Genomic DNA, 19,003 nt, shown 5'->3' with positions numbered 1-19,003 from the left:
CAGGCCCGCCGTTGCTCCGGGCAGCCCTGCCTGTGACCTGCCTGGGTGCCTGCAGGGCTGCCCGCCGTGTGCGCGGCCAGCTCGGCCCCTGACTGGTTGGAGCTGCCCCAGGGCGCTCCTGCCGCCTTCCTATCCCCTCCCTTCCCGGGGCCGCCGCTCAGGCCCCTGCAGGTCTCATCCCGCACGCGGCTGTGCGGGTGGTGCTGGCGACGCCCCCAGCGTCCCTCCCGGCCCATCCTCCTGGAGGATGCAGGTGAAGGAGGGCGCGTCACCAGCGTCAAGGCGCAGGTTCTGAGCCCAATAGGTTGTTGCAAGCCCCACCCCACCCGCAGCCTGGTAGGGAGCTGGGCAGAGCAAGCAGGAGGGCTTCCTAGTCGGCCCAGGGCAGGTCAGCTGATGGACAGAGCTGTGGACACCTGGTGCTGTTCCCCCACACATGCTGGGCCCACACTGCTCTCCAGGCCGGGCCGGGCCAACCACAGCACGTGTTTATTGCGACTCCCCCCCCACCTTGTGTGCAAAAAAAATCAAGAGTCTGGCCATGTTTCCAACACAGTCGTTTCATTAGCAGTTGTCTGGGGTTAGAGACAAAGGCACGAAGATCGTTGTGGTGACCGGACCATCCAGCTTCCAGAACACAGAGTGGACAGAGGGAGGCACATGGGTGGGAAGTGCACGTGTCCTGGCGTGGTGGCGTCCTGGAACCCCTGAAGCTACCAGTGTGACGGGAAACTCCGTGAGGGGTACCTGGGACCTCTGCGCTCTTGGAAACTTTATATGAAAATAGAATTACCTGAAAATGTGTGTGTTTTTAAGTGAGCTGTTTCCATAGTTTGCCCAGAAAACAGTACTCATCAAAGAAATGGTGCCGTGTTCCGGGTTCCAGTTCCAGTCGTGAGGAGCTCTGGGCAGGACCCCAGCCCCGGGCCTCCACCTGGTGGGCCCCTGGGCCCTAGGCCCCCGCTTGCCTGTGGAGCCGCTGAGACGAGGGTCCTAAGGCACATGGTTTGGTTTTGAGGTTTGCAAGAGCCTGGGAGACCTGGGCACGGCCCTGACTCCACCGTGGGGCCCAGGTGCAGGCGCACATGAAGCCACCGTCCACGCCAAGCCCCTGCAGAAGTCAGCGGCACCTGACCCCCTGTCCTACAGCACCCTCACCCTGGGGGAACCGGGGTTCCCTGCAGGCCTGTAAGGGGCTGTGGAGGGAGGACAGGGGACCCGGCTTAGCTGCGGCTGCACTAGGAGCTGCTCTTCACGTCAGTGGGGAGGTAGGTGCCCCTGTGCTGTGTCCAGAGGGGAAGGAGGCGCTGGGGCCCAGAGCAGCAAAGCCAGGACCAGCTGGCTTCCCCCGGCCTCAGCCAGGCTGTGGGGGTGCGGGGAGGGTGCTCTGGCCCCAAGCACAGAGGCTGCGCCTGTGTCCCTCTATCGAGCAGGGGAGGAGTGTGTGAGCACCAAGATCAGAAGCCGCTGGCAGACTGGGTGAGGGATGGCGCCCCCCATCTGGTTAAATTCCAGATTAATGACCACAAAGGAGGCAGGGGGTGCTGGTCCCACAGGTTCCTGGGGGCAGCACCTAACCCTCAGCAGCTCAAACCAGAGGGCCGAGGCCTCAGAGGGAATGGAGAGAATTCGGTCCCCGGTGCCGCCAGCCCTTCACGGTGAGGAGTCAGGCCTCTGCTGTCGACCTCGGCTGGTAGGCCGGGCTGTGCGCCCCCAGCCGCACCGTTACTGGGTCAGCTGCCAGGAAGGGGGGAGCCCCCTAAAGAAGTCACCCGTGAGGGGGGCAGGGACCCTTCTCTCGTGGGGTCTGTTCATCTGTAGAAAAGCCGGGTGTGGCTGGGGCTCCCCAGAGGCCACTGCCCCATCTCAGCTCCCAGGCAGGGCCTGCAGCTGTCACTCAATGAGGCCACAACTCCCTCGGCCCCACAGTCCAAGGTCCAGAGTCCCCCTGCCTCCCGCCTGGACCCCACACCCAGGACTGGAGCCCACAGAAGGCCTGTGGTCACTTGTGTCTATGGCAACCGGCGAGGGGACAGGTCCCACCCTGGCGGAGTAAGCCAGGGTTCTTCCTTCTGTGTCCCATGGTCGGGAAGGGTGCAGCCGCCCGCGCTCCGACCCAGAGCCCTGGGCCAGGGCCGCACCCACCCGCCTGCGGACCCCAGGGGCTGGCGGGCTGAGCGTCACGGCTGCAATGCCCTGACCCGGGTCTCGTCCAGGAGGAGTGGGGACTGGAACTCCCGGCCTCGCAGGTGCACCTCCAGACCCTGGAAAGAAGCCAAGTGTCCACCTCTTGGCCCCAGGAGGGGTCCCAAGGCCCCAATTCTGCCTGGAGCTGGGGAGGGGCTTCCAGGAACGGGGTCAGGTGTCACCTCAAGACCGCAGGCAGCAGGAGCCCTCCCAGCAGGCTCGGGACAGAACTCACCCCGAGGGGAATGGCCGGCACACCCCGCTGAGGAGGCCGCCCGGCTCTTCTCCCCACCCCCTAGGACCTCGAGGGCTCCACCCCACCCCCATCTCACGTCCAGGAAGGTCCTCTGCAACCTAAGGACCCACTGACACCCCCCCACCCCCACCCCCGCCCCGGGTGAAAGGAGGCAGAGCTGCGGTTTTCCGCCCACGGACCCACCTCTCCCCCACCGTCTTCCTGCCCTGACCAGGCAGGCCTGACCCCACAAGAGCCCAGACGCCAGGCGGCGCTCACCTCTCCAGAGTAGGACACCAACGGCGAGATCTCACAGACGGCCGGGGGCTCTCCACTGCTGGGCGGGCTGAGGGGGCCACTGGTCAGCATCTGCTGGGGGCGCCCCCGCCCCGCCCATGGGAGCTGGCCCTGTCCTGGGTGGCCCAGCTGGCCACCACACGCCCAGCTCCCCACAGTCCTTTACTCGGTCATCTCTATGCCAGGACACCCAGAGCCCTGAGCAAGCTGCCCCTGCCCGAGCGACAGGCCCCGATTTGGGCTGGGACCCAATCCCCTACCCACGGCATCCCTCCCAGAGCCTGGGACCCCAGCTTCAGGTGCTGGCTGTGGGCGACCTAAGAAACAGAAATGGAATGTTCTTTCCTTTCCCGGCCCTAAAAAGCGACCGCCCTTGCCGCTTTCTGAATGTCCTGCCTGAGTCCTGGTTTCCAAGCTCACGAGCGAGCCAGGTGAGGCTGCACCCTCCCCCCTTCCCCGGGGCCTGAGCAGACCTTCCCTGGAGCCACCAGCTCGGGGGGGTGGGGGGGGGGGCGGTGGGGTGGGGAGTGGTCACTGTGTGGCCGAGCTGGGCCCGCCCTCACCTGGCCAGCTCCGGGAGCCGGGCCCCGTGTGCATCCACGAACCGGGCCCCCGCCTGCAGGGCCCAGCGGAGGTGCTGGGCAAGCAGGGCCCGCCGGGCCGTGGTGGGGTTGTCCCTGTCGGCCGAGTCAGCGTTCTTCAGAGGGGAGAACTCCTCCTCCCGCAGCACCTCGAAGGCCACGAAGTTCCTGGGGGGGAAGAGCTGGTGACCCACGTCCTGGCTCACGGACCCCGCTCCGGAGCAGCTGGCCCCGAGAGGGCCATGGTGCGGCCTGGAGTCCTCCCCAGAGCCCCAGCACCCTGACCTGGGAAACGCAGACCAGGGCTCAGGAGGGGCCAGGGTTCCCCCAAAGTCCACGGCCCCCAATGTTCCCTACGCCCCCCCTGAAGGGGGCCGCTTCCTCTGACCTTCTCCCCGAGACCTGCCTGTAGCCCCCCAGCTCCCCACTGTGAGGGGGCACCCCCACTGTGCCCCCACCTCAGCCTCCACATTCCCGCCCAACTGGGCCTGGAAACCCCCACCAGAGCGGGAGGGAAGACGGACAAAGGAAATGACTCCGGCCACTAACTCAGCAAACGGGAACACGTCGAACACGAATTTCTCCATCTTTATCCCGTTGGGTTTGAGCGGCTTCACCAGATTCCCCTCCTCGTCCACGTATGGGACCTTCTTCACAGCCACGTGCGGCTGCAGCAAGGGCTCGAACTCCCTGCGGGACGGGGAGGGGGGGGACAGACGCAGGTCAGACAGGAGCCCTGAGGGCTCCCAGCCAGCGGGGCCGGTGGCAGGTGGGTCCTGCAGGCACCAGTGGTGGGAGCTGAGCAGGGTCCCTGGAGGGCACAGGTACCCTCCCCATTCCCTGGCCCGAGAGCCAGGCGCCCTCCTCCCTGCCCAGGTGACGGGGCCCCGGGGGCAGAGGTAGTGCCGGGGGGACACGCACCACAGGAAGAGGGACAGCCACCTGGCCACAGAGCCTTACCCGCTGCTGGGCTCTCTGGGGCCTCTGATTTCCTTACTGTTACTATTATCATTATTATTACTTGTTTAAAGGTGAAAGAAATTTCTTTTTATATATGTATATTTTTACTGATTTCAGGAAGGAAGGAAGAAGGAGAGAGAGAAACATCAATGATGAGAGAGAATCATGGATCGGCTGCCTCCTGCACGCCCCCCCACTGGGGATCGAGCCCGCAACCCGGGCCTGTGCCCTGACCAGGAATCGAACCGTGACCTCCTGGGTCCTAGGTGGACGCTCAGCACTGAGCCCGCCGGCCGGGCCCCCTGGTTTCTTTAAACGCCAAGAACCTTTCTCCACCCCAACCCAGCGGCCATGCTGACCACAGCCCACCCTGCGCACCTGGTGACCACCTGGAGGAAGCTCCGCGTGAAGAAGTGGTTGCAGATGTTGCCCGCGCTGTAGAGCAGGCCCCCGCCGGGCGCGCGGAGCCTGGCGGTCTCGGGGCTGATCTCGCTGTACTCCACCACCTGGGGGGCGCCGTCCACCAGGCACACCACGCCCACCGGCTCCTCGGGGTACGCCTTCTCCACCACCTGCAGCCAGGACAGGCTCGCTGGGAGCTGGGGCGGGCGGGCACCAGGGTCGGGGCGGGTCAGGCCGGGCGGGGGCACGGCCGCGGAGGCTGGCGGGCTCACCTTGGCGCCGCAGTCCGCGCCCTGCAGCACGCAGAAGCCGATGAAGACGGGGTCCGCCAGCCGCACCAGGATGTTGTCCACACAGTACACATGCACGAACTCCACGCCCCGGCGCTCCATGTCCTCCAAGATCTGGTGGTCGGCCAGCGCACAGTACAGGCCTCCGTTGCCGTCTGCGGAGGGCGGGGAGGGGGGGGGGGTGCCTGTGAGCGTCCAGCTGGGCCCCAGCCCGCTGTCCAGGGTGGAGGCAGGAGGCCCTCGCCTGGGGCGGGACCTTGCGCCCCGAGGCGCTCTCACTACCCACGGAGGCCTGCGGTTCTGCCCGTGACAGACGGGAATGCGGCCTGACAGGGAGGCCGCTCTCCCAGAACCGCCCGGCCTCAGGCAGCACATCCTCGCGGTCCCAGCCGTGCAGGCCAGCGGGGGGCGCACCTGGGGCCATGGCAACCTTGTCTTTCCGCTCCAGGATGGCCCTGCCGTCGAAGGTCACGGCGGGCAGCATGCGCTGCTCAAACATGACCACGTTGCCGGGGTCCAGGTGGAAGAAGCCATGCTCCTTGAAGAACTCGGCCGTGGGCCCCAGCGTGAACTCGCTCGTCATGATGTACCTGCGCGGAAGGGCAGGCCGAGCAGGCCGTCAGGGGGGCCGGCCCCGGCGACAGGCTGGCATCGGGGCCCCTCTGGGTGGGTGCTGGGCGCTGTCCAGGGCTATGCAGGGGTGTGTGGGGCAGAGCCGGGCGACGGGGACCCTGGGGCCAAGGCCATGCAGGGCGGGCACACACACCAGGGCACGGTGCAGCGGGTCCCGTGGCGCCCGCCGGCCAGCTGCTCCACCCGCCGGATCCGCTCCGCCTGCAGCTGGTACAGGGTCTTCTGGCTGGGCAGCCCCACCTGGTACATGCCCTTGGGGTAGGTCACGCCCAGGCGGGAGCCCTGCCCGCCCGCCAGCAGCAGCACCGCCACCTTGTTCAGGGCGATCTGGCGCAAACCTGGAGGCAGGGGTGCCGTGAGGGGACGCCAAACCGGCCACACAACCACCCCTGCAGCCAGAGCCAGCCAGGCCTGTGGGGGCAGGGACAGGGGGGGCCGGGGGGGGGGGGGCTGAGCCTTCTGAGAGCCACCGGGCACACATTCCCGGGGACCTGCGACCTCATCCGGCCAGGACCCCACCCCAGTCCAAGCCGCCCTGACACTCAGGTTCTATGATGTCCTCCTGGGCTCCTTCCAACCTGGATCCTTCAGAGGGAACCCGGGGTCTGACTGATCTGCTTCGCCTGCGTCTCCCCCACCTTAGCCCGGCCCCCAGCTGTGGGGGGCGCGGGGCGGGGCGGGGTGGGGCTGAGCCGGAGACTCTCCAGGAACACCCGCCTCACCTCCGGGCGAGAGGCCAGGAATGCGCCCGCGCCAATGTGGGTGTGCAAGGAGGGTGTGCGAGTGTGCAAGGGGTGCCCTATGCCAGGACGCCTGTGGGCGGGGCACTGGCCAGCCAGGGGTGCGCATGCACAAAGCATTGGGGGGGGCTCCCCGCCGCAATGGAGCGCTGGAGTGTGTGAGCGGGAAGGAGACTTCGCGAGGTAACAGACAAACTAAACTCCACGCACAACCTCCCTTCCGGCCGGACCCCGCCCCGCCCCGCCCCGCCCCGCCCGGGCCTCCCGCGCGCCTACCTTCCTCCTCCCAGAGCCGCCGCGTCTCGGGGTCGCTCCGGACGGCGCTGCCCACGCGCTCGGGGGGCAGGGGCCGCAGGCGCGCGGCCAGGTCGGGCGGGGGCCCCGGGGGGCGCGCACAGGCGGCGGCCGCGCGCAGGCAGTGCTCCCGCAGCGCCTCGGGCTCCAGCGGCGCCAGCTCGGCCAGCAGCGCGGCGCGCGGCCCGGGCTCCAGCTCCGCGCAGAACCGCAGGAGGTGCTCCTGGCCCGCGCGCTGCAGCCGGGCGCGCACCGCCGCCTCCGAGGCCATGTCCCCGCCGCCGCCGCCGCCGCCGAGCCGGCCTCGAAGGCCCTCGTGACCCGCGCGGCCCCACCGGCGTCACGGGACCCGGCGGGCGGTGCCGGCCCCAGCGCCCCGCCCCGGCCCTGCCCCCGAGATGCGGACCCGCTGCGCCCCGACTCCGCCCTCCCGCCCAGCCGGACCTCTGGGGTCGCTCTGAGCTCAGGAGCCGGACCCGGGCGCCTGGAGTCGGGGAGCCCTTCCCCGAAGGTTCTGCGACCGCCCCCGCCGACTGAATTCAGTTCCCTTCCCCTCTGCCCACTGCCCGGGAGGGGGGCGCTCGACGGGGGCGGGGGGCGGGGGGCCGGGGGCCGGGTCCTGCCACGTTTGCACTTCCTAAGGCGCCTCGGCGGGACATCAGCCCCAGAGGAGGCCAGACTCGCGGCTGGACTGGCTGCGGAGGGTGGACCAGGCCCCAGCAAGGCCACCCTGCATCCCTGGGAGGTCCTCCTGGTCCCCCTGCGACCAGACCGCCCGCAGCCGCCCCTGCCCTGCCTTGCTGTCTAGCCAATAGCTTCTGTTGGTGACCTTCCTTGGGACAAGTATCAAAGTCCCTCAGGCCATTTGGGGACAGAACTCATTTTTAGAAACTAGTTTTATTACTTAAAAGTAATTTATGTGATAGGGGCAGAAACAGACTTGGGGCCAACGGCCTTGCTGCCTTGCTGCACCCCACCCGGGAGAGATGGGCTGTCGGCTCACTGCCCTGCCCGCACTGATCCATGCCCCGCCCACAGGAGGGGTCAGCTAGTGCTGTTGGCTGAATGAATGGGTGTTGGTCCCAAGCCCAGCAGCGAGCGCTCAGGGAAGGCTTGCTGAATGAATGAATGAATGAATGAATGAGTGAATGAATGAGTGAATGGCCTGCGGCAGGTGAAGGGCAGTTTGGGGCAGATGTTGGCGGTGGAGGGTGTGTGTGGGACCAGAGAGGCCTGCACCAGACAGAGTCCATGGGGACTCTCATGGCCCCTGCACCTGTGCCCTGGAAGCCAGGTGTCACGAACTTGGGGCCTGCCTTGGCCTGGGCGACCCCCGAATCCTGCCTCCAGGTGGGAGTGGGCCTGTGAGCAGCAGGGTTTGGACCATTGGGACGGTGTAGCCAGAGGCACCTGCAGGACCGAAAGGAAAGGAACTGAGCCACCTGGGCAGACGCGTGCCCACAGGCGGGGGTGCCAGGGAGGCAGGCAGGCTCCTGGGCCACCTGCCAAGGGCAGATCTGTGGCCCAGGAGTCACCTTCCCTTTGCCCGAGGGCCTCATCCCAAGGGTTACGGGGAGCGGGGCCCAGAGCAGGCCGGGAAATGGCCTGGAGGAGGAAGTGATCAGAGTTCAGGCTTCAAGAACACAGGGGCCACACCTAAGTCCCACGCCCTGAGCCAGGGGCCACGGGGGAGCCCACAGACCAAGGGTCAGCGGGGCACCTCCCACACAGCGTCAGGCTCCTCTGCAGGGTGAGCTCGGGCTCTCGCCGGTCTGGCCCCAGCACTGCGGGCTGCACTGGCCTGGGCCGCCGGCCACCGCACCCTCCACCGAGCCCGTCCCCCGCCCTCCCATCCCCAGGCCTCACCCTGGCTTGGTGTCCCCCCTGAGGTTGGCGTTTCCTCTGTGGCCGCCAGGATCAGGTTCCTCTTGTGTGGCCGTCTGTCCACTGAGCACCCACTGAGGGCTGGGCTGATGCTGGGCCTTGGGGTGGCCCCCTGGCTCCCAAAGAGCACAGGGACTCGGGGAGACCGCCACCTCAGCCAGGAGAAAGCAGGCTTTGAGGGTCAGGGTCAGGGTCAGGGTCAGGGCACCTAACCGACTTAGGGTGGGTCAGGGACCTGAGGGCGTTTTGAAGTGTGCCTGCTGCGATCAGACAGGGGAGGGCATTCCTGACGGGAAAGCCACATGGGCAACGGCCCAGAGGTGAGGGGATGCCAGGTGCCCTACACATGGGGTGGGGGATGCGGGTGGTGGTGGGGAGAGGAGGGGTGCTGGGAGCAGAGGAGGGACTGCAGGGCAAACGCTGGAATGCTCCCTGGGTCTGTGGCCAGTCCTGCCATGAAAGGGGGAGCCAGGGGCAGGCAGGGGAGGACTCCAGGCTCCCAGCTTTCCAGGCCCCCTAAATTCCTTACCACACAGGAACTCTGGCCTTTGAGGGGTACCCCCCAGAGGAGAAGTGGACCCAGGATACTCCCTGGCTATCCTTACAACCTGAGACACAGGCACCAATACTTTGGGGCCCAAAGACAGAGGCCCAGGGAGGTGGGCCAGCCTGGATGGGCTCGAGAGAGGCCAGCCAAAGGGCCAAGGTGAATCCTGAGCCAGGGTCTGCCTGGGGCGGTGTCTGGCGACTCTTCACTGATTTACCCCTGAGGGTGGGCAGTCTGCCTAGAAAGCAGCCGATGACACGTGAGAACGCTGGGTGGCAAGTGCGGGGGACATGGGGATGACGGGGAGACTGAGGCAGGGGGCATGGGGACCAGGCGAGCCTGGAGAGCAGCTGGAAGGGGCGATCGGCCAGAGGCAGAGGCTGGAGCAGGGACCTCGGGGGCTGGGGAGAGCCGGTCACCAGATGGGGATCTGGGGACACAGGAAAAAGTGGCTTTGTCCCGACACAGGCAGGAAAGGCCAGGCCGTCCCCAGGGTCCAGGGGAGGGGCCGGCAGCAGCAGGGACAGAGAGGCCTCTGTGAGGGGAAGCGCCCAGCTGGCTGGAGCCCACAATCCTCTGGGGACCCGCCTGGCGCAAGAGAAAGGGGCCCCGGAGTCGGAGGTGTCTGTGCGGGGACCCTCGGCGAAGAGCGCCCAGGGGAGCAGGGGGGAAGGTGGGTCCCTGGAGGGGTGCGCTCCCCCCCTTACCCCTTCCAGGCCACCTGGGGACAGGTTTTGTGCCGAGTGCCAGGTCCCGCCCCTCGGAGAGGTAGGCGAGCAGCCAATCCGAGAGGACGGAGCCGCGGCGAGGCCAGGAATGGGGGGAGTGGGGGGACCCGCCCCTGCCGCCCGGGCCTCCGCGCGCCCCGGCCCCTCCCGGTGCGGCGGCAGGAGCTGCCGGGGCGCGGGCCCCTTCGCAGGAAAATCAAACCGGGCTGGCGGCCTCGCAGCCAATCGCGGAGGAGATGGGCCAGCCTCGGCCAATGGCCGCCGCGGATGCTAATGAGCGCTGACGCCACGCGGAGGCCCATTCAAAAAGTAGCCGCTATTGTCGGGACGGGCTGCGTGCGCCCGCCGGGCCCCGCCGTCGGGCCGCGCGGGGACCCAGCCGGGGGCGGGCCCGGGACGGAGCCCGGCCGGCAGGCCCATGGCCGGAGCCGCGATGGCCGAGCCGGGCCGCGCGCCGCCCGCCGCGCCCGGCACCGAGGGGCTGCCGCGCGCCTTCCTGCAGAGCCTGCGCACCCTCTTCGACATCCTGGACGACCGGCGGCGCGGCTGCGTGCACCTGCGCGAGATCGAGTCCCGCTGGCGGGGCGCCGACACGCGCGAGCTGCCCCGCGGCGTCCTCGAGGGCCTGCGCCAGGTGGCCCCGGCCAGCGGCTACCTGACCTTCGAGCGCTTCGTGGCCGGCCTGCGCGCCTCGCTGGGGAGCGCCGACGGCGGCCCGCGGGGCCCGGCGCGCGCCCCGGCCGGGGGAGGCGGCCCCGCGCGGCCCGGGGGCCAGCCGCCGCCGCCGCCCCCGCAGCGCCTGGTGTTCGCGCCCGCCGAGGAGCCGCGGACCGTCCTGGAGAGGAAGCCCCTGCCGCTGGGCGCGCGCCCCCCGGCGGTCGGCCCCGGCGGCGCGGCCCGGAGCCTGGAGAAGCTGTGCGTCCCGGCGGAGGCGGCGCCCGGCCTCGCGGAGCCCGAGCGGCCGCAGGGCACGGCGCTGGAGCGGAGCCCGAGCTCGGACGCGGGTGAGTGCCGGCGGCTCGCCGGGTGGCTCCTCCGCCCGGCCCGCAGCTGAGACCGGAGCCGGAGACGTGCAGCCCGGGCATCTCCCACCGGGGGCGGGGCGGGGCGGGGCGGGGAAAGGGGCCTCTGCCCGTCTCTGCCCGTCTCTGCGCTCAGGGGCCCGGGCCCGGCCGGCCCTCCCCCCACCACAGCGAGGCCACCAGGAACCCGCTCGGTACCAAACATGAGCCGGGCCGGGGACAGCACCTTCTGAGAGGGCGTCTCCATCTCAAATGCCTGCCTACACCCGGCCCTCGGCCTCCTGGCTGTGACTGCTGGGCGGCGGCCTCCCCCCCCCCCCCCCGCCCCCCGTGCAGGCGGGAGAGGGGCCCCTCTGCCTCCTTAGTCCTCCTCAGACTGACCGCCGGCAGGAGGGGTAGGCCCCTGCCCCCGGGAGGCAGACCACGGCTTCTGGGGGTGGCCAGCAGGCTCCCGGCCTTGGGCAGGGCCGGCGATGGCTGAGTGCCCCCGCCTGCCCGGGAGCAGGAACTGCACCGTGGCTGATGCCCCCCCCCCCCCCCCCCCCCGCAGCGTCCAGCGGGGGCAGCGTCCAGCGCTTTCTGTGCCACCCGCTGCTTGCCAGCCTCGCTGGACTCCACCCCTCTCTGCCCACTGGCCTCCCAGCTGGAGGTCGAGGGTGCTGTTGGGTGGGGACCGGGGCCGCCTGTGGCCTGGACAGTGTTACTGGGCCCAGGTTTCCTGGGGTGTGTCCCTCCCCGCCTCCCTCTGCCTGCACCTTCCCGCCACACAGCACTGCAGGCTGGAACGCGAGCCCTGGGCCTGCCTGGAGCATGAGCAGGGCTGGCTGGCGGCCCACACACCACCTGTGCCAGCCTCTGGCCGTGCCCCCGCCAGGCACGCCTGCACCCACTGCTGGCATCACTCGCCCACTCCCACGGCCTCTGAGATGAGCTGAGGAGGTGGGTCGTGCTAGGGGGCCCAGGGAGGGGCTCCCCACACCACACCCCTCCTCCCCTCCCGGGAGCCCTGCCCAGGCGCCCCGTCCCCCACGGCAGCCGACTGGCCCCAGGACGCTCTCACGGGGAACCTGCAGGTGGACTTAGAGCTGCAGAAGCTCCTGTCAGGTGTGCGTGCACCTTGTCTGCGCACAGCGAGGACTAAGCCCACGGGATCCCTACCTGGGAAGTTAGGTCCCCGCCTTCCACCCACGGCCCCAGGTGTTCACCCTTAAAGGCCCGGCTACAGGAGGGCCCCCCTCTCCCAGTACCTGCAGCCTTTCAGCCCCCAGGTGGGACTGGAGGTGCAGAGAGAGAGAGCTCAGGCCCTGCGCATGTGTGTACACACGTGTGTCATGTGCGGACATGCATTAACAGACCCCAGGCCTGTGTGAGGGGAGCTGGTGGGAGTCAAGTGGGGACAGGTGAGGGGTGGGCGGGGCTGTCCGCTGCCTGAGACTCCGGGGCTGCACTGATATGGGGAGGGGCCCAGAGAGGCTCCGAGTTGGCGATGACCCCAGAGGCCAGCAGTCCTGGACCGATGACCCCAGAGGCCAGCGGGCCTGGACCGAGCTCTGCGTTGCTGGGGTGGTGGGAGCGAGGTTGGGAGGGGCCTGGAAGCCAGGCTGTGGGTGGAGCTGCCCAGTCAGGCCCTCGCCTCTGCTGCAGGCACAGTGACCTGCAGGGCCTGGGAGCTGGGCGTGGGGGACCCCCGGCGGGCCCCCCGAGCCCGCGGCGAGCGTCGGAGGCACACCATCACGAACGGAGTGGACTGTGAGCTGGTGAGCGGGGCCCTGGGGCACTGGGACTCTCCATCTTGCCTGGGATTGGTCTCCTGGACCATCCACTACCTGGGTGGGGAGGCCAGGCCTGGGTCCGGGGGTGCCTGTGACAGGAAGGGGCTCGGTTCCCAACACCTCTGTCCCGTCCCCCCCTCCCCCCCCCCGCTGGAACCGCCGGAGGCATGGAAGGGCCCAGGTCAGGGCAGGAAGCCCTCAGGGAGATGGGGCCTGGGTGTGCCGGGGCAATGGGCTTGGCCCCTCTCCACAGCTGCCCCTGCCCCAGCCTGGGCCCCAGGCTCCCCACTGCCGGGTGGGCCCAGCCACCAGCGTGTGCTCACCGCTCGCCTCAGGAGGGGGCGCTGAGCTCCGGACAGTGGCCCCGTTCCCTGGGGAGGCCTGTGTGGAAGGCTGGACCCCAGGGGGAGGAACAAGGCTGAGCCCCTTGCCTGGGAGGGTTCAGGTGCCGGGCGTCCCTGGTGCGTGCGTGTGGGCCGCACCACGTGTGTGCTCTGACTGGCACGTGTGCGTCCCGCGCGGCAGCTGAAGCAGATGGCGGAGCTGGAGCAGGAGAAGGAGGTGCTGCTGCAGGGTCTGCAGATGATGGCCCGGGGCCGAGACTGGTACCAGCAGCAGCTGCAGCGCGTGCAGGAGCGCCAGCGCCGCCTGGGCCAGAGCAGGGCCAGCGCCGTGAGTGACACTGCCCGTGCCAGGCAGGGTGACCCCCCCACAGTGACACCACCCAGTCTCCGTACCCCAGGCTGCCTTCCCTCTTCAGGGCGCAGCGGCTGCCCCTCCACCCAGGGTGCTGGGATCCCCCACAGCAATTACTCCCCGACCGGCAGCACCTCAGACTCTGGGTTCTGAGCAGGAACTTCCGGGGGCAGGAGGGCCACCTGGGGGGCCCCCTCAAGGCCCGGCGGCTGGTCCTGGGCTGGCCCTGCTCTCTGACCACCCCTCCGCTGCTTCCTTTTAGGAGTTTGGGGCTGAGGGGAGCCCCCGTCCGCTGGGGCGACTGCTGCCCAAGGTGCAGGAGGTGGCCCGCTGCCTGGGGGAGCTGCTGGCTGCGGCCTGTGCTGGCACGGTGAGTGCCCCGGCCCCCCCCCCCCAGAGGCTGAGCCAGGGGTGCCAGGCCTGCCTGACTGTACCCTCCTGTAGGCTCTGCCCTCGGCCTCCTCCGGGCCCCCGGGCCCCCCTCTGGCCCCCACCTCACCCCCGGCGCCTGGCTGGCAGCAGCAGACCATCCTGATGCTGAAAGAGCAGAACCGGCTCCTCACGCAGGTGAGGGGCGTGCGGGGGGGCCGGGGGATGGCTGGCCGCCTGGCGGGCCCTGACTGCCCCCGACCTGCCAGGAGGTGACGGACAAGAGCGAGCGGATCACGCAGCTGGAGCAGGAGAAGTCCGCCCTCATCAAGCAGCTGTTCGAGGCGCGCGCCCTCAGCCAGCAGGACGCCGGGCCTCTGGACTCCACCTTCATCTAAGGCCACGGCCACGGGCAGGGACATGGCCTCTTGGCCGGACACTGGCCCTGGGCAGGGCCCCTAGATCCCAGCCTCGCAGGCTGACGACCGCCCGGCTGACCTGGACACGGCTCTCCCGGCTCCCAGTCTGGGCCCCCAGCCCCAGGTGGAGCCAGCAGGTGGGCTGCCCCCAGGGTGCCCTTCCATCCTGGCCTGGGCGTGGGGCTGACCTGGGCCAGGGCTCCGTTGTGCGGGCTCAGCCTGAAGCTGCTGCCACCCCGTTCTCGCGGTCAGTGGATCCCTCTTCCCGGTCACCAGGTGTCGGTGGCCCGTTTTATCAGGTGTCCCCGGCCTGCCCATGTTTACAGCTGGCCTGCCCCCCCCCCCCGCCCCCCCCCCCGCCCCCCTGCCCCCCTGGCGGCCACAGTAAAAGGTCCTGGTCACGCCGGGCTGCACTTCTGACAGCCGTCAGCAGAGGGCACCACCTGCGTGCTGGTCATGGATCCTGAAGCCCCCACCGAGGTCTCCCGTGGGGGCTGGGACGCCTGAGGGCCCAGCAGGTGACCTCTGTCAACCCAGGACACCCCGACTAGGGGCCCCTCAGCAGGAACAGATCGGGGGGTGGGGGTGGCTCTGACGGGGGTGGGGTCTGCCTATGCCTGGTTTCAGGGACCCCCAGGATGGATGGAGGTGCCTGGAGTGGGGCTGGAAGGATGGCCTGCTTGCCCCTCCACACAGACTCCGGGCCCTAAATCAACATGGCTTAGCCGGCATCCCTCCTGGCCGAGACCCAGCCCAGGCAACCCACAGAGCAATCTGACCCGGCTCAGGGCCGCGGGGCCCCCAGGCACCCTGGCCAGGGCGAGCTGTGGTCACCAGTGGCTCCGGTGTGGCCCTCACCAGGGGTGGGAGGAGCCTTGGAATCCCAGACGTGCCGTGAGGGGCCTGGTGGGCCGAGCACCCCGCCAGGTACACACCCCACCTGCGGCCTCCTTCCCTCCGCAGCTTGGCCCCAGGGCTGGGCTGGGAGACAGCATGTTGCTCAGAAAGGAGCTCAGGGCTCAGAAGGAGGCTGGGACTGGTCCTCCAGGGAGGGGGGCGGGGAGCAGGTCCGAGGGCGGGACAGTCCGGAGGGCACCCAGGCAGACTTGCAGAGCACCCTTGCCAGCCCCGAGGGCCTGCCCACAGGACTCCCCAAGTCTTCCTCTTCTATGGTTCTTGGATCTGCCCCTCCCTCTCATCCCATGACCAGTCCCTCAACCTAGCCTAGGCCCTGAGCCCACCCTCACTGGGGGTCCTTCTGCTCCCCAAATGCAGCCTGGGACACTTCCAGAACTGGAACCCACAGTCCCCTGGTCTGAATCCTCCCGTGACCCCAGCACTTGCAGCCCCAGCCCCAGTGCTGTGCCCTGACCAGGAATTGAACTGGTGACCTCGTGCTTCCTGGGTCTGGGCTCGAGTCCCCACCCAACCCTCTGGTTTCGGGCTGTAGCTGTGCAGCCTGCCTCCCCCCTCTGGGCTTTGCACATGCTGTCCCATCTGGAACGTCCCGCCCCGCCTCCCCTGGCTTGCTCCTCCCTGGCCCCTCCAGGGTGGGTCAGAACGGCCAGGGATCTGGGGAGACAGGACCTAGGTCTGCCCCGGGGGTGTCATCAGGAGACCCTCCCCCCCACGTGAAGCTGGCCCTTGGGCAGCAGGGAGAACCTGGCTGCGCGAAGGAGAGGGAAGGCAGGCTCCCGCGGCCCCGGTGTTCCATGCAGGTGGCGTCAGTTGCCCGTGTGGCCCTGCGGCCTCAAGGGCAGGATCTCAGGGGTCCCCGGTTGGCAGGGCCAGGCCACTGGCAGAGGCAGACATCTGGAGAGGTCCCTCAGGCTTGCACGGTGGTGTTCAGGGCGGGGCAGTTTGGGGCCCTGGCTTCCCCACTAGATGCCAGAAGCAACCAGAATGTGTGACACTTGGGGGATGAGGGGGGGCCCCAAACTGCCCCGATGAGAACCTCTGCCCTCAGAAGTGCAAGTGCCTCAGGCTAAAGACAAGTTTCCCCAAACAAGGAAAGGCCCCGCCGTGGCAGCCACAGAAACCGCAGACTAGATCCCCAGGTGTTGGGATTGTCAGGATGTAAAATAACTTATATGTGCAAGGAAATAAAAGGCCCTTGTAAATGTGAACAAGGAGTAGTCTTTGGTTTCTGTCTTCAAAATAGGTTTTTATTGATCTTTCAGAGAGGAAGGAAGAGGGAGAGAAACATGGATGAGAGGAATTCATCCATCAGCTGCCTCCTGCACGCCCCACAATGGAGGTCGAGTCCGCAACCCCAGTGTGTGCCCCGACCAGGAATTGAACCTGTGACCTCTTGCTTCCTGGGTCCGTGCTCAACCGCTGGGCCACGCCGGCCAGGCACTGTGCAAGGTTCTCAGAGGGAAATTTGTAACCTCGAATTCAAACCCCAACTGGGATTTTGCAAGAATGGAAAAATACAGTCTCATTCCATTCCAGCAACAAAGAGAGTGAGTCTATCCAGCTTGGGTCAGTCCCAAGGGCAAGATGAGTTAAATGTTTTAAATGTGTTGTAATTCACAACATGAACAAAGTAAAGGAGAAAATATGCCTGCAAGGAATTCAGAAGAAAACATGCAACTGTACTCAGTTCATGTTCATAAGAAACTTGGAAACGCATTTACACGAAAGCCCTCAGCGAAACGGGGTCAGTGGTGGAATGTGGAAGGCATTCTCCCCTGATCAGGAAGACACGAGTGGTGCTGTTATGGGCAATGCTGTCCAGACTTTTACTGGTAAAGTCTTAGAATTATTCAGAGTTTAATAAGATGCTGATTACAAAATGAGTTCAAAAAAGGCCATTTAATTACTATAGCCAGCAAAAAAAACAAAACAAACTTAGAAAATGTCATTTAAAACTAAAACTGTATGTCCCAAGTACTAAATCTAAGAAAAAAATGTGCGAGACCTTTAAGGAGAAAATTACTTCAAACTTTTTTTAGAGACCTACAAGAAAACCTATGTCAATAGAAAAATAAACCCTGGTTTTGGACAAAAGACTCCATGTTTAAAAGATATTCATTTTTAAAAAATATATTTTATTGATTTTTTACAGAGAGGAAGGGAGAGAGATAGGGAGTCAGAAACATCGATGAGAGAGAAACATTGATCAGCTGCCTCCTGCACATCTCCCACTGGGAATGTGCCCGCAACCCAGGTACATGCCCTTGACCGGAATCGAACCCAGGACCTTTCAGTCCGCAGGCCGACGCTCTGTCCACTGAGCCAAACCGGTTTCGGCAAAAGATGTTCATTTTCTGCCCTGGCCAGGTGGCTCGGTTGACGCACCATCCCGGACACCAAAAAGGTGTGGGTTCCATTCTCCGTCAGGGCACGTACCTCGGTCGCCAGGTCAATCCCCAGTCGGGGGGCACACGGGAGGCCACCAATCAATGTTTCTTTCACATCGATGTTTCTCTTTCTCAAAATCGATAAAAACATATCCTCAGTGAGGATTTAAAAAAATGAATGAATGGCCCGACCCTGTTTGGCTCAGTGGACAGAGCGTCGGCCTGCGGACTGAAGGATCCCGGGTTCGATTCCGATCAAGGGCACAGGCCCGGGTTGTGGGCTCGGTCCCCAGTGTGGGCCGTGCAGGAGGCAGCCGATCCATGATTCTCTCATCACTGATGTTTGTATCTCTCTCTCCCTCTCCTGCTCTGAAATCAATAAGATTTTTTAAATAAATGAATGAATGCATAAATAACGTTCACTTCCCTCAATTGGCGTATAGATTCAATGTCATCACAGTTGAACTCCTAACCGTTTTTCCAGGCATTTGGGCAAGTTGTTCCAAATGGTCATGGCAGAGCTGAGGGCGCCAGGAAAGAAGTGAGGAGAAGGGACTATTCCCGGGCGAGTGTCCTGGGTGGTGAAGCTGTGACCTCAGGGCAGACAGGCCATCATGTGACGCCCGGCACGGGGACAAGGGCTGGGACAACCGGTTCTCTAGACGGAAGAAGGAAACGGGAATGTTTCTGCAGAAAGCCCGTCCAGGTGGACGCCAAGGCCCGCGGTCAGGGGTAACCGACCTTCAGACCTCCTGGGCAGACCATTCCCAGGAGACCCCGAGGGGCAGGGATGGAGCAGGAAGCAGGCACATCTGGACCGACAAGGAGCCGCCACGATTCCCCGGCCAGAGGACTCGTGTCCAGGGCACAGGTGACCCTGGAACAGTGTTGGGTGGGGGCGCTGCACCCCCAGAGCAGTGAAAACATCAGTGTGTAACTCGGACTCCTCCAACATGTGACCACCGAGATCCTGCTGCTGACCCGAGCCTCCCTGATGACACAGTCGATTAGCGTGTATTTTGTATGTCTACTCTATACTATATTCTTCCAAGAAAGTAATCTAAAGAAGAGACAATGTTATTAAGAAAATCACGAGGTCCCGGCCGGCGTGGCTCAGTGGCTGAGTGTCGACCTGTGAACCAGGAGGTCACGTTTTGATTCCCAGGCAGGACACGTGCCCGGGGCGCAGGCTCAATCTCCCGTGGGTGTGTGCAGGAGGCGGCCAATCCATGGTTCTCTCTCATCATTGATGTGTCTGTCTCTCCCTCTCCCTTCCTCTGTAATCAATTCAAAAAACATTTTGTAAGGAAAAAAAATGCCTGCTCCCCCAGGACAGGTGTGGGGGCTCCCCGGTGCCCACAGCACGGGGTCCCCTGTGCCCACTGAGCCTGTGGTGCCCAGGCTGACAGCCAGGCTCAGCAAGCGTCTGTCGAATGAGCACATGAGCCTCCCCTGTGAAGGCGTTTCAGCCACTGGACACTGGTTTCCAACGGGGAGACTGAGGCAGAGGCAGCCGAGACCAGTGAAGGTCCCTGCCCTTCGAGGTCTGTTCCTATGGAGGGGGCTCTGGGACCCCCTCCGAGCCCATTCCTGCCGGGGCCAGGGCCAGGGCCCCACATCTGGACCCCACCCACCAAGGTTC

The 19,003-nt window shown here is 66.1% G+C and overlaps 2 protein-coding genes across 3 annotated transcripts; one reads left to right on the top strand and one right to left on the bottom strand.

Moving 5' to 3' along the window:
• Nucleotides 1-540: 540 nt before the first annotated feature.
• Nucleotides 541-6,955, bottom strand: UAP1L1 (UDP-N-acetylglucosamine pyrophosphorylase 1 like 1). Its single transcript, XM_070430239.1, has 9 exons — nt 6,602-6,955; nt 5,719-5,923; nt 5,367-5,542; nt 4,935-5,107; nt 4,639-4,832; nt 3,850-3,990; nt 3,283-3,468; nt 2,702-2,768; nt 541-2,264 (listed from the first exon to the last, which is right to left on the bottom strand). The coding sequence occupies exons 1-9, from the start codon at nt 6,888-6,890 to the stop codon at nt 2,181-2,183; spliced, it is 1,515 nt and encodes a 504-aa protein (XP_070286340.1). The 5' UTR covers nt 6,891-6,955; the 3' UTR covers nt 541-2,180.
• A 3,176-nt stretch (nt 6,956-10,131) lies between these two features.
• SAPCD2 (suppressor APC domain containing 2) lies at nt 10,132-17,905 on the top strand. Of its 2 annotated transcripts, XR_011473334.1 has the most exons (7): nt 10,132-10,782; nt 12,445-12,557; nt 13,098-13,244; nt 13,531-13,638; nt 13,713-13,835; nt 13,907-14,983; nt 17,846-17,905. XR_011473334.1 is itself a non-coding variant. In XM_070430240.1 (6 exons), the coding sequence occupies exons 1-6, from the start codon at nt 10,197-10,199 to the stop codon at nt 14,033-14,035; spliced, it is 1,206 nt and encodes a 401-aa protein (XP_070286341.1). In that variant the 5' UTR covers nt 10,132-10,196; the 3' UTR covers nt 14,036-16,185. The 2 variants fall into 2 exon arrangements, 1 of the variants encoding a protein (XP_070286341.1); XM_070430240.1 differs by lacking the exon at nt 17,846-17,905 and having other exon boundaries at nt 13,907-16,185.
• The last annotated feature ends 1,098 nt before the right edge of the window (nt 17,906-19,003 follow it).

The sequence above is a fragment of the Myotis yumanensis genome, unplaced genomic scaffold (genome assembly GCF_028538775.1).
Source record: "Myotis yumanensis isolate MYYU_CA2020_CCGP unplaced genomic scaffold, mMyoYum1.0.hap1 SCAF_12, whole genome shotgun sequence".
In the NCBI taxonomy this organism is placed as follows: Eukaryota; Metazoa; Chordata; class Mammalia; order Chiroptera; family Vespertilionidae; genus Myotis; species Myotis yumanensis.
Note: the sequence above shows the minus strand (reverse complement) of the source record. Positions and strands in the feature narration are given on the sequence as shown.

Bases quoted from the DNA above. Each gene is read 5' to 3' on its own strand.
- UAP1L1 (XM_070430239.1), bottom strand. From the start codon at position 6,890: ATGGCCTCGGAGGCGGCGGTGCGCGCCCGGCTGCAGCGCGCGGGCCAG. The intron at 4,833-4,934 runs GTGAGCCCGCCA...TCCTGGCTGCAG, and splicing joins GCGCGGACTGCGGCGCCAAG to GTGGTGGAGAAGGCGTACCC. The intron at 2,265-2,701 runs GTGAGCGCCGCC...GCTTCTTTCCAG, and splicing joins TGGTGTCCTACTCTGGAGAG to GGTCTGGAGGTGCACCTGCG.
- SAPCD2 (XM_070430240.1), top strand. From the start codon at position 10,197: ATGGCCGGAGCCGCGATGGCCGAGCCGGGCCGCGCGCCGCCCGCCGCG. The intron at 12,558-13,097 runs GTGAGCGGGGCC...CCCGCGCGGCAG, and splicing joins ACGGAGTGGACTGTGAGCTG to CTGAAGCAGATGGCGGAGCT. The intron at 13,245-13,530 runs GTGAGTGACACT...GCTTCCTTTTAG, and splicing joins GCCAGAGCAGGGCCAGCGCC to GAGTTTGGGGCTGAGGGGAG.